Here is a 13,797-nt window from a genome sequence, read left to right on the forward strand (position 1 = left end):
GGAATTTTCTTTTGTAATTTTTCTGGTCCTTGTTTGTACAGCCATTTTTTGAAGAAAAATTGCTACGTTTTCTGTGAACACATTTTCCAATCACTTTTTTTACCTCACATATATCAAATCGCTACAGCAATTTTTCTACAAAAAAATAAAATCTAAAAAAAATACAATCCAAACACAACTGTTTGAGACCTAACTCATGATCTCTCGACAAAATTTGTCTCGTCCTCTTCATCATATTTCTTTCTTCTCTTTCTGCTTATATTTCCTTTGGTCCATCCAAATTTTTTTTAAAACAAAAAAAAAATAGAAAAAAAAAAGAAAAGAAAAGTGTTTCTTCCCCACGTTTTAACCTCCCTCGTCCATTTTTGCAGTTTTCGTTTCTAGATAAGTAATTGAAGCCGCTGTCGATGTACTTCACCAGATTTGAGTTTGAGTTAATTATGCAGCTGCATGCTAAACGATTGAAATCGGATTGTGATTCGGAGAATTGTAATCCAACACATCGTCATTCATTCGTTGGGCTACCCACCCGCAATAGATAGATATATACTCATATATATATATATATGTGTCGCAGATTTGGCCCAGTTGAGTTGCAATGACCACTCATTGTTGACTTGTGGTCTGCTCTTTTGCAGATGGAAACAGTAAATGGGGGCAATGTTTTCTGTTTCACAAAAGCATGTTTCTGTTCTCTTTCGGCCTTACACTGAACACAAGTTTCGGCCTTTTCTTTTTCTTTTGCCTAACACTGAAAACGAGTCTCCACTCCGCGCCATAACTTGCACCACTTCACATATATTTCTTTGACAACCGCAAATAGCTTCTGCCAGCTGCCCTTCAGCGGCTTCAATTCACATTGCATTCTTGACTGAAACGCGAAACGGGAGTTGAGGACATTACTGACGATTTGCATCACCTGCCCAAACCCCTTCTCCATCACAACAGATATGTTATCTGAGATTTTTGTTATCAGATTCGTCTTTCACCTTTCTAACTGCTGCTGCTCTATTTTTTCCCTAACCGGCAAGAGAGCTAAGAAAATGGGAACACCACTCAGCAAGCTTGGCTTTTGAGAACCTTTTGACCAAAAAAGAAAAAAAAAAGTTCGGCTTTTGAGAACGGATGCTTCATGGTCACTGATAAAATTCTAATACACAAAAAAAGGAATTCCATCCAGCATACATACAAGAGTTTAACGCTGCAAAGGTATTCCTGGAATTCTGTTGCTCCGTCTCCCTGCCTTGTTCCCCAGTTTCTCCTTGCCTCCCAACACACTCCACAGCACTAGTAACTGAAAGAAGCTCGTCTTCTTCAAGACTTGGAACGCCAAATACAACTTATACAAAATAGTTACATTTATCCACAAGCATGTCAATCAATCTGGAATTTATCAGAATACCATTAAATCAAGCACAGAATAACCATCATCCCGTCATATGGTCAGCCTGTGCCGTTGGTGTGTCCGTCCGTCTCCGTTGGTTTGAAACAGCCATCGAGCTCTCAACAAGACTCCACAGTACGATTGCTCCATAAGGTGCAAGACAAACCCCCAGCATTTGGAACATCATATCACACCATATTAATGCAAACCTTCCCAGAAACAAGAAACATTATTCGCCAGGTAACGTATTTCCCCACACTCCAGTTGATTTGTGCCCATTCCACACCCCCCCCCCTTCTTTTTTCTTCTCTTTCTAAACCATGGAAAATAGGAAAAGCATGAAGAAGATGAATTGCATGCTAAATATGTCAGACTATATTTGTCATTGCCCTTCAAAAGACAATTACACTGACCATGTTCTTCACGAGTTACAACAGTCCTCAAACCACAAAGCAAGATCTATGACCCTCCTTCACAAAATATGTTGGAGCAAGGTGCATAAATAAAACTTAATCCTCCAACGTGAAAACAAATAAATTATTTTCAAACTTGAATGCCATAATCCAGCAAGTGTATCATCAGATACTTTAAGCACGTTTACAAGGGTAACTTTTTCATCTAAGCAAACCAAGAAAGTATGACTTTTGTGGGGAATTAATCACCAAAGGATGGAAATTAGTCAAGATTTTCACTACACTTCTTTTTCCCCACTCCAATTCCTAATGCTCCCAACAAAGGAACATATTAACCTTGGCAATCTCTCTGTTGAAGTGAGCTAAATTAAACAACTAAACCAAAAACTATAAACAAACTTTGATGGACAGCAGTATGACACTCAAACTCTGAAATCAACAAATTGAGAGGTGACAAGCATGTGATGAAACTTAAACAAAATGAAGAAAGCACGATCACTAAAAGTCCAAACCTTCAAATCAAACATCACAGAAGAGTTCCTTTAATACCCAAACTCTTCTAAAATTCTTTCAAATGTATATGCCAGGTCATTATAATCGGATGGGTCTTGAATTTGGTCAAGGAACCAAAATAAGAATAAATAAAACCAAGAAAAAGTCCTTCAATTTTCCTCCTACCAAAATGAAATTTCTTATTCACAATTACGCTTATTGAAACATATGCAGTACCCAATTGAAACTATCGTTTCTCATTTTTTGTTTCAAATCATAGTCTTCTTGTTATCCTTATATACTTAACAGGAAGAAATAAATTTTTAGGAATATTATGGCCATCCAAAATTTGTGCAGGGTCTATAGAAATCCTTCTCCAAATTATCTTAATTTTAATAGCATGCGCTCTTTATAGAGTATAGACATCCAAAATGTATCTCTTAATTTTAATAGAGTATGCTCTTCATGCAAAGGATTTAAGATGCCTTTTCTTGTTTCTTCATTTCTTCTATAGGACTAACAGTAGCCTTACCCTCAATCGTCATTAAAACTACATTGCCACTAAGATACCCTTTAAAACTAATAATATGTGAAGCCTATAAAGGTGTGGGAGCCTCTTCTAATGATCTTGAAGATTTGCCGGATATGTAGTCAGTTAAGTTCACCTTGACTAGGTAACAAGAAATTCTCCCCCACCCACACACACACACACGCACACCCCCCCCCCCCAAAAAAAACAAAAAAAGGGGAAAAAAACGAAAGAAAGAAAAGAATAGTTAGACAACACAAACAAACAATTGAAAAAGAACACGTCGTTCCCACTTCCAATTTTAGCTTTTGTTGGTTCACCACAAATCTATTCACAATGTATGCAAATAAAGCACTCAATATAGCAAGCCATCTGCCTTCCTTAAAAAACAGCCAACTTTAATGATCTCAAAACTTGTCCCCTTAACACATATTGACTAAATCATCTCAGTTTCTTTCCCACTTGCATTAGGTTCACCTTCTTGATTCCTTGTTCTTTCTTTTAGCATTTTATCCCTCAGCATTCCCAAATCTATCTCTTCCAGAGTCGATCTCTCTTTTAAAAAGCAATTTGCAATAGTAATTATTCTTGGACCATTATCACTGCTGTATTTTAATAAAACTGTCTAATCGACAAATATAAGAGATTGCAGCCCATGCTAAGTTTTGGATCCAAGCACCGATATTAAAAACTTTATCTTGAAGGGGGCAAGCAGTAGAACTAATGTAATCCTCAAGATTGAAGGCTGCAAAGCCATTTTCCCCATGCATCTGCTACTATATTTTACAATGGTGATGTATGAAGAAATGTATAAAGCTTCAACATATACTTATTTCAACCAAGGAAATGAGATATGGTAAATCACAAACTCGAATTTTTCAGCAGGCAACTTTCAATTCATTTACTTTTACACCTTACCGCGGTGCATAGTACATAGATGAACCAGGAAAAATAACCATTTAACAACGAAACTGCATAACAAGCTTTAACAAATTTAAACCATGTATCATGCCTTCATATGAATTAATGAACAACACCTAACCACAGATGCACCAACGAGAAGTAAAGTTGAAGAGCATTAATCGATTAACACAAATAACAGTAAAAATCAAGCCTGTGTCTTTGATAAATTTGTTTTCTTACTAAATTAAATTTCAACTAATTAAGAGGTTTTAGAGACCTTCAAAAAAACAGCAGTCCAACCAAGTCATCAGATTTCCTTTCCTTGTCATATCCTTCACTATATTAACAATTACATTACACAACAGCTCATAAGTAGACAAGAAATGGGGCAACAAACCTACCTCAAAACTAAGCACTGCATATTCAATATATATCATTGTCGTTATTCAGCTAACAAAAAAGTGCAAAACTAAAAGAAAGAAAAGAAAAAGAGTAGAAGTAACAAAAATCAAAAAGAACTCAAACCAGCTCAGTACATGCATTTGTTACAGCTCCCCAATACACCTGCCGCGGACCGAGGTAGTTCTGAGTTTTGTAGAGATTTCATTGAAACCAAGCTCAAGAAAATCGTTTTCTAAGCTTGACAATGGAAGAGAACATTTTCCTCCTGGAACCCACAGCATTGATGCCCATGTCCTTAAGATCCTCCAGCGTCAACATAGGCAAAACCTCATCATCCACCTCATGAATCTCGAAAACCGGCGCGTATCTGCCCAGCCCCAACCCAATCAGCCAGTCCCTCACCCCACAGCTGCTATTGTGATCCCCAGAGTTGAAGTCATTGTGAATTCCGTTAAAAGGGTGGTCAAAATTGAGGTCGTTGTCGCGGCGGTCGAGGTCCGGGTCAAGACTGTCTGAACGCGAAAGCCGTCGAGCTCTGACCCCGGCCCTGCGATCCCAAAAGTGAAGCCCCATGCTGTGATTGATATCCTGGGAATGAACAGGACTGTGGTCTTTAATGGGAGAGTCGGAGCCCTCCTCAGGCTGGAAGTCAGGAAAGTCATCGTTTTCTTGATTCTCATCTCTGAACGCGCAGTCTTCGTTTTGGGGAAGCGTTAAACCTCCGTTGGGTGCGGCAGCTTCGAATTTGGGAGCAGAAGCCCAATTAGACCTGACCCGCTTGGTGGGGGGCTTCTTGGTCTTGGTCCTTTTAGTGCCGAAGTCGAAGGCGTAACTGTTGGTGTTATCGTGGTGGTAGGTGCGGTCGGGGGCGGGGGCAGGGGGGGCGGCGCCGTTGACGAGGTTGGTTAAAGGTCGGGTCTTGGAGGTTTTGGCAGCGAGAGAAGGGTCTCTGTGGAAGCGCCAAGTTTTGGAGGGGCGGCGAGGGTGGTGGGAATGATTTTCGAAAGATTGGTGGCCGATTTCACCTAATCGAACACTGGGGCGGCGTTGTCTCTTGGGGGCTAAAACAGTTGGAGGGGGGGCGATAGTGGCAGGGATATCAGGGAGATGGGAGGGGGGCGGGGGAGGTGGTGGAGGAGGAGGAGGAGAAGCAGCAGAAGAGGAGGGGGCGGGAGGGGCGGAGATGGGTGGTGCTGGGTCAGCTGAAGAAATAGTTATAGGGGGGATGATATCGGGAGGCTGGAGGTCAGCCATGTGAGATGTTTCAAACAAGTGAGTGAGAGAATAGTAGAAAAGAGTAGAGTGGAAGGAGGAGGAGGGGGAGGAGGAGGAGGAAGGGTGGGGAGGTGGAGGAGAGAGCAGAAGTTTACGGGAGGGAATCTAGTGGCGTGACTACTTCAGTTCTACTACCCACTGCCTGAGCGCTGTGCTGTGCTGTTGAAAGTGGTTCTCCGGTCCGGTTGTCCTTCTAACCCTTTTACCCCCTTCCCTATCGTAGTATTTGTCCCAAATCGTATAGTACGCGAATTTCTCTTCCTTTTTTTGCTTTGTTTAATTGGATAATTAATTTTTAAACGTATTAAATGTATGTGCATATTTAAATGTATATCCTTATCAACAAACATTAATCATCCAACATTAAGGAGATCTACCAACATAGGGCTCAAAGTTTGAATAGAATTGTTAATACTAATAATAGAAAGGTATACGAAGAAAAAAAAAACAAAGGCCTAAATCTAAAAGTGTAATAAATGTAAGCATGATCAGTATTAATACGATCAATCAAGTGTAATTTAGATGTATTTAATACTGTCTTGAAAGCAAACAAAAAAATAAATAAATTTCATTGTTCCAACTACAGTTAATGCATTCTTTAATTTGTGTGATAAAGGAGCAGCGAGTGGCAGCAGCGCTAATCGGTGGGACATGTGGCATTTCCCTCTGCCGATAAGACTTTCATTTCATATGCCACATTGCCACTGAAATCTCACATCCGATCTCCATTGGGGCTCAATCACATTGCCAGTACAGTAGAACCATTGGCTTCGACTTTTTTTTTGTTTTGTTTTTCAATTATCATCTCTACTCTTACTCCTACTCTAACTATGGGAAAGTTCAATTAAGCTTACGAAAAATCGATGGAAATAGAACCACCACCGAATCAAACGGGTACATTTTGGTGGGATTTGAAGCAGACCCACAAAAATGGCATTTTGGTGGGGGGCAAGATTTGAACCCTTACCTTAAAGGGCTTGGTGGTGGCCACCAGTCCAAGAGCTGATGGTTTATTGGCTTCGACTCACAATGCTATTTTCACTCCACCCGTTCCATTTTTTTTTTTTGTCGCTTTATGAGATTTTGATTTTTTTAAAAAATATATAGTAAATTGGTTGTGATGTTAGTGTTTTTATTTCCATACTTGCTATCAAAATTTCTAAATTCGAATTCATGTACAATTAAAAGTAGGGACAATATTTTAAAAAAAAGTGATAAAAAATAACTTTATTTTAATAGAATGCCAAAATTTTTGAAGCATTTCAAAATAGAGCATATGATATTTTTAACGGGGCAGACGGAATAGTTGATATCATTTTAATGACTCACTAATTCCTAAGCCTATCAAGGAATCGGGTTTGGACTCGAACCTGACCTAATTGAACCTTCTCGATATTTTCTGATGTGGATATAATTATAATTTTGTCTACTCAAAAAATATGTTCACCTTGCAATAGATTTTCAAAACCAAAAAATATGTTCACCTATACTTCATCCAATGCTCCATAATTCAATTCACTCATGTTACTAATAAAAATTTTCAAAACCAAAAAAATCATAATTTTTACCACCGAGGTTTTCAACATTACCATATTTTTTTTTAGTTTTTCAACACTAACAACTGCATCAATTTTAACAGTATCATAACATTCAACTAAATTGTTCACTTCATAATTGAAGTCAACCAATTCCATCATGTGATTTTTTTTCTTCAAAAAATCCATCAAACTCAATAAAATCAACAATTTCTATATGGTCACAATTTTTAGTCAGCTCTTTATTTTAACCAACGATGTCACTTTCTTTCTCAACTACTTGCAAAATTTCTTGTCGAGCCATAAATTCTTCATTTTCATGTGTACCCACAACTTCTACAATTTCTTCTTTCTTTGTCTCATAAAAAAAATTTATTTCTTCTTCTTCTTCATCACAAATTTTTTCTCCACCATGGTCATAACATTTTATTAAAAATTTTAAGTCCCCTTTGCTGTCTTTATATGTATGAATTTTTTCACAATATGTAACTGGACTTAAGTACTGAGATAGTAGAATGCATTGCAATTCAGCTGTCTATTTTTCTGTAATTGTTTAACCGCATCGCTTCGTAATTCTGTACATGCTATAGGTTACGTGAACCCTTTTTGGATAATATTTCAAACTCCAATATCTTTGAAAAGATTCTTCATCATTGACCTCCAAATCTCAAAATCATTTTAGTATCAAAAATAAAAACATGATAATGTTGTAAATAATGCGGATCCATATTTTAATTATTTAATCTCCACTCAATTAGGATCAATTGTGTGTCCAATTTGTCAAAATCAAATCTTTTGATCTTGTGCTCCAATTTTACAAACAAGCCCCTTGATCAAAGCCCAAAAGTCTGATACCACTTGTCGGCACGAAAAAAATTACATGCACAGTGAAAATAATTTTGACACATAAAAAAATATGTGAGAAGAGGAGCAAAATAAATATATAATAAATACTCAATAATTTATTTAACTAAAAACCTAACAATAACAAATATCAAGTTGTTTCACTCACGATAACTCATAAATTTCAATTATGATATTTTCTCTCAAATTTATTCTCAAAACTCAACTCAACTATTCAAGTAATAACCTACTAGACTAGTAGTATTTATAGACTGCAAAATTTCTTAAAACAGCTATAATTGTAAACCAAAACTTACTTGAAAACTAATTTGAGATTTTCTAATTCAATGTGGAAACTAAACAACTATGACACAAAAAAAAATTAGGAAACTAAATACTAAAATAGTTTGGTTTAATTTCCTTCACTTACATATATCAAATAGTTACAATACATTTTTTCTACAAAAAAAAAGGGAAAATGACCTGTTTCATCATTCACATTTTGCAAAAATATTCTTTTCGTCCCTTGCTGTTAAAATAAATCAAATTCATCCCTGACATTTAAAAATTAAAGCTATTACATCTCTGAACCTAATTTTCAATCTGAATCAAACTATTCAATAGCCCAATAATAAATTTAGGAAATAAAATTGATAGACCACTCGGTCAATTTCATCATATTCACATGACATTTATTAAACAAAAAAAAATAAAAAATATAACATAGAAGGCCATTCTTTGTCTTGGAATAGTGGAAAATTTTTTTTGGGATATCTTTTCATACACCGTTAGTATATCTGCTTGCGAATCTAGATGTGTATCATAAATATAAAATTTGGTGTTTAACTTTAAATTTAAATGATATAGCAGTACATAAAACCGTCAGTGTATACAATGATAATGTAGGAAAGATTAATATTTCTTTTTTATGTTATAATTTTTTATTTTTTGGTTCATTAAATTTTACATGAATATTAAGTCGAGTTAACCAAATGATCTACCAATTACACTCTCAAAATTTGTAATCAGGTTGATTGGTGGTTTGATTCAGATTGAAATTTAGATTCAGGAATGTAAGAACTTCAATTTTTAAATGTCAAGGATAAAATTGTTTCGTTTTAAAAGTGAGAGACAAAAAGAATATTTTTTTGTGAAATGTGAAAGATGAAACCAATCATTTTTCCAAAAAAAAAAAAAAAAACTTCATAAAATAACAATGCAGATGCAACCGCTAGCTACTTTCCTTTTTTGCAGTGGTATTAAATTCTAAAGCAACACCTATTATCCGTTTCAATAAGGATGTAAAAGGAAAATTATGATTTTAATTGTTTGCAACCGATTTCACATCTGTGGCGGAGACATAAAAAAAAAAATGCGAAAGTAGCAGGAGCAGCAGCAGTAGTCTTCTACTAGTTATATGTATATAGACGTACATAATGAGAATTGTGAGTTGGTCCCAGAAGAATACTGAGGGACGGTGGCCGAGGCAGCAGGCAAGGTGACCTTGAAGACGTGCAAAACCATGCAATGCAGCAGCACAGATAGAGGTGATGATGAGTACTCTAACGCAAGAGCCAATGCTATCAGGAGGCTTGCAAGGCCTAGGACGAAAAGGAAATCAGCAGAAAACCAGCATTCCAATAGCATCATGGTCTCTGCTCGAAGACCAAGAACGTACAAAATTCCAGTTCCGCCAACCCCTCCTCCTCGTGTATGTTTCTTTCTTTACTTATTTATTTTTTACTTTACTTCTTGCTCTCCCTGCTATTTCTCTAACTCTTTCCCTTAATTAATTTCGCTTTTTCTTATTTCTGCCATTAGTCATTAGTGGGAAAAAGTAATTATAGTTATGCTTGAAGACAATAAAATTGGTACGCCAAAGAACTTAGCATTAATTGGTAAAAAGATATGTGAATGTGGGTTACAGGAGGAAGCAATGTTTTCAAACCCGGACCGGACCGGCCGGGTCGACCGGTTCGACCGCGACCCGGCCATGAGTCCGGTCCGGTCTATAGCTTATGTTGACTTTTATAAGAAACCGGTCAAAACCGGAAAAAACCGGTCAAATCTTCAAAACCGGGTTGAACCGTGAACCGCGGTTTCCAATTTTTGAGTCAAAATTGACAAAAACTTCAATTTTGACCGATCCCTAATCTTCATTCTTCATTTCTGATTTCTTCGCTAGTTCGCTCCACGGCTCCAGTCTTCCACTCTTCCTCAGTTCCTCTTCGAACTTCAGCCGCTTCACCTCGCCGCTTCGCCGCTTCGCCGCTTCGGTCCTCGCCGCTTCGGCCTTCGGTCTTCCTTCGCTAGTTCGCTCCACGGCTCCAGTCTTCCACTCTTCCTCTTCGCACTTCAGTGACTTCACCTCGCCGCTTCGCCGCTTCGGTCCTCCTTCGCTAGTTCCTTTTCCCCTTCTCCAAAGTGTGGTGTGGATCACTTTTGGGGAAACGGCGTAGATGACCACTGGTTGGCGGTGCTCGTTGTCGACTGTGGGCTGAAGGTGCAGCTGAGCAGGGTGATTGAGGTGGTGCAGCGCCGGTGGACATCAACCCTTCTGCATTCAGGTCCTAAATCTTCATAATTTGAATTGCTACCTCATTTCGTTTCTAATTTCAACATGTTCTCTGTCTAGATATTGTTCCATATGTGAGTAGATATACTCTGATTGTGATTGATTCTCTGTAGTGTCGTGTTTTGCTGGTCAGTTTATCCGTTTACTCAGACTGGGTTGATTGTAGCTGCTGTTTATTTTCCTGTTCACGTGTTTGAGTTTATACAATTGTCAATCCTTTGGAAATATCAGTTCCGCTTGCCTAAATTGCTGCAAATTCCCTTGTACTTTGATTGCTTTCATTCATAAGAATTCAGTATCGTGAATCTGCTGATCAATCTATTAGCTGACTGTAACCCCGGCAAGAGTTCTTATATACTTGTTTGTGATTAATTGTGATTTGGATCTTGTCAGTGAGCTAAAGGATGGAAGGGCACCAATTGAACATTACACACATTATCCTTCAAGTTTTAGCAATTCGCTTAAATGTGTTGATCTCACGTTTTGCTTCTCAAACATGTGATATACCATATATATATGTAGTGTTTAAAGGGCAAAGACTTTCATTCCACTTCCAGTTAAATAGCTTCATTTGATATACATTTTGCATACTTGGGATCTGGGAACACCCAATGTGCTATTATTTAAAAGTATATTTGATGTCTTTAAATCTCTGTGCTATTATTTAAAAGTATATTTGATGTCTTTAAATCTCTGTGCTATTTTTTAAAAGTATATTTGATGTCTTTAAATCTCTGTGCAAAACCCAGTTATCGTGAAGATACTTAACACCCTCAAGAAATGCACAAGGCTTAGGGAATTAACTTCACTCGTGCTAAACGGTTGTTTCATTGTCTCCATTAACCCCTTTAGATCTTTTGGTGACAGTTTCAGTTTCCAAATATGAATAGCTTTAATAATTTGTTTCAGTTTGTGTATATTAATTATTTGTTAAGACTAGTTATTTTTAAATATCTCATTTTAGGATGGAGGCTGGTAGCGGTAGTAACTCACAATGTTCACCGGGGGGACCATTCAATAGTGAGGGATCTGCAAGTCAGCCCCAAGGTCATAGGCAAAAGACAGATATAGCATGGGGATATGTTTCTGAGGGCAGAAATGCACAAGGAAGAAAAACCATGACATGCACTTATTGTTTTAAAGTGTTTCATGGGGGTGGCATCCACCGAATGAAGCAACACTTGGCAGGAGTAACGGGCAGTGTTACTTCATGTCCAAATGTTGATCCAGCAGTGAGGCTTGCAATATTAACATGTTTGCAAGAAAATGATAAAAAATCTAAAGAAAAAAGAGGAGATTTTGGGGTTGAAAGTCCTTTTGGTCAACCAGTGCACGAATTTGTCGGTGATGAAGTGCAAGAGGTTCCACCTCCTCGAATAAGGGAAATTTCAATGAATGAGGCTGGTACATCATTAGGTAAAGGAAAGAGAAAAACCACTGCCCCTACAGGTATTCATGCTTTCTTTAAGGGTGGACGTGATAGTACTCAACCTACTATCAAAGCTTGTTTGCAAAGTAAGGATAAATGGCAAAATACTGATATGGCCATTGCTCTTTGGTTCTATGATGCATGTATTCCCATTAATGCTGTTAATTCTCCATTTTTTCAAAAAGCTATCGATCAAATTGCATCAATGGGTCATGGTTATAAAGCTCCATCTTATCATTCCTTGCGAGTCACTTTGTTGCGAGATGCTAAGAAAGATGTGCAGTTAGTTGTTGATTCATTTCGAAATACTTGGGCTGAAACTGGATGCACTATAATGGGTGATGGATGGAAAGATAGTAGACAAAGACCATTGATTAATTTTCTGGTTTATTGTCCTAAGGGTATATCTTTTATCAAGTCTATAGATGCATCGGACATTGTGACAAATGCAGAAAATTTGTGCAATCTGTTTGCTGAAATTGTTGAAATGGTTGGTTCAAAAAATGTGGTGCATTTAGTCACTGATAATGCTAGCAATTATAAGGCTGCTGGAACTTTATTAAATGAAAGATATCCAACTATTTGCTGGTCTCCATGTGCTGCCCATTGTATCAATTTGATTTTGAAGGATATTGGTGAAATGGGTACTGTTAAATCTCTAGTGGCTCTTGCTGCTACAGTAACTGTTTTTGTGTATAATCATAAATATGTTCTAAATTGGCTGAGAAAAACTAATGGGTGGAGGGAGATTATTCGTCCGGGGGAAACTCGATTTGCCACCACTTTTATTGCACTAAAGAGCTTACATGATCACAAAGACAGCTTACAAGCTTTAGTCACTAGCGGAGATTACAAAAAGTTCTTGAAAATGAACAAAGGAAAAGAGGTCAAACAAATTGTTTTGGATGATAGATTTTGGAATAATTGTTTGATTACGGTGAGAATAATGGGTCCTATTATTCGGTTGTTGAGAGTTTGTGACACTGATGAAAGGCCTTCTTTGGGGTATGTGTATAAAGGTATGTTTAGAGCAATTACTGGAATCAAGAAGTTGTTCAGGAGTAGTGAAAGACTATATAAGCCTTACATTGATATCATCAATGACCGATGGGATAGGATGTTGAGGAAAAATTTGCATGCTACGGCATATTTTTTAAATCCCGCTTTTCAATATGACACCGCCACATTCTCTACACATCCAGAAATTGCAAATGGTTTGTTGGATTACATAGAATCAAAGGTGGATTGGTGTAGTGTGGAAAATTTAACAAGAGAAATTGGAATGTATCGAGAGCGGGAGGGAAGTTTTGGCAGAAAACTTGCTATTCTTACTAGCAAGAAAGATAGACCAGGTAATTTATATTTTTCTAGCATTTGAATCTCTCTAATATATATATATATATATATATATATCTAATTTATAAATATTTTGTTTATATTTAAATTTTGAATATGACAGAGAATTGGTGGAAGCTCTTTGGTTGTGATGCTCCCAACTTACAAAAACTTGCAATTCGGGTTTTGAGTCAAACAGCTTCTTCTTCAGGATGTGAGCGTAATTGGAGTGTTTTTGAACGTATTCATACTAAGAAAAGGAATAGGTTGGAGCATCAAAGGCTCAATGATCTTGTATATGTGCATTACAATTTGCGTTTGCAGTATAGGTATATGTAAATGGTTTATTTTTATAAATGACATTTCATTCTTTTTAAGAAAATATTTTAGTACTAACTAAGTGTATATGTTGTGTGTATATATATATGTTGTAGGCATAATCAGCAAAAGAGATCGTATGATCCCGTTGATTATGAGTCAATTGATAAAACAGAATTTTGGGTGGTTGAAGAAGAACAAGAAGGGGAGCTTGATTATGAGGAGTTAGAGGAAGAGCTTGAAGAACTTCCAATTCATGGTCAATGTTCAAATTCTGAACAACTTGAAGGTTAGTTTGACATAAATCATTAGTTTGATGCAAAAATAAAGCTAGTATGATATGATATTCAATTGTTGAATATGT

General features: G+C 37.0%; 2 protein-coding genes and 1 long non-coding RNA gene across 3 annotated transcripts; 2 read left to right on the forward strand and 1 right to left on the reverse strand.

The window, feature by feature from the left end:
* Positions 1 to 588: 588 nt before the first annotated feature.
* LOC113719105 (uncharacterized) lies at positions 589 to 5,667 on the reverse strand. Its single transcript, XM_072070545.1, has 3 exons — positions 4,258 to 5,667; positions 1,190 to 1,593; positions 589 to 1,080 (listed from the first exon to the last, which is right to left on the reverse strand). The coding sequence occupies exon 1, from the start codon at positions 5,375 to 5,377 to the stop codon at positions 4,340 to 4,342; it is 1,038 nt and encodes a 345-aa protein (XP_071926646.1). The 5' UTR covers positions 5,378 to 5,667; the 3' UTR covers positions 589 to 1,080; positions 1,190 to 1,593; positions 4,258 to 4,339.
* Positions 5,668 to 11,104: 5,437 nt separating this feature from the next.
* Positions 11,105 to 11,411, forward strand: LOC140017090 (uncharacterized). Its single transcript, XR_011823407.1, has 2 exons — positions 11,105 to 11,172; positions 11,316 to 11,411. It is a non-coding gene; the product is annotated as an uncharacterized lncRNA (long non-coding RNA).
* Positions 11,412 to 11,469: 58 nt separating this feature from the next.
* On the forward strand, positions 11,470 to 13,727 carry LOC113723982 (uncharacterized). Its single transcript, XM_027246938.2, has 3 exons — positions 11,470 to 13,132; positions 13,240 to 13,444; positions 13,550 to 13,727. The coding sequence occupies exons 1-3, from the start codon at positions 11,470 to 11,472 to the stop codon at positions 13,725 to 13,727; spliced, it is 2,046 nt and encodes a 681-aa protein (XP_027102739.2).
* Positions 13,728 to 13,797: the final 70 nt, after the last annotated feature.

This window comes from Coffea arabica, chromosome 11c, assembly GCF_036785885.1.
Source record: "Coffea arabica cultivar ET-39 chromosome 11c, Coffea Arabica ET-39 HiFi, whole genome shotgun sequence".
NCBI lineage: Eukaryota > Viridiplantae > Streptophyta > Magnoliopsida > Gentianales > Rubiaceae > Coffea > Coffea arabica.

Coding starts and splice junctions, on each gene's coding strand:
- LOC113719105 (XM_072070545.1), bottom strand. CDS start 5,377: ATGGCTGACCTCCAGCCTCCCGATATCATCCCCCCTATAACTATTTCT.
- LOC113723982 (XM_027246938.2), top strand. CDS start 11,470: ATGACATGCACTTATTGTTTTAAAGTGTTTCATGGGGGTGGCATCCAC. Junction 13,133..13,239: donor TAGCAAGAAAGATAGACCAG/GTAATTTATATT, acceptor TGAATATGACAG/AGAATTGGTGGAAGCTCTTT. Junction 13,445..13,549: donor AATTTGCGTTTGCAGTATAG/GTATATGTAAAT, acceptor TATATGTTGTAG/GCATAATCAGCAAAAGAGAT.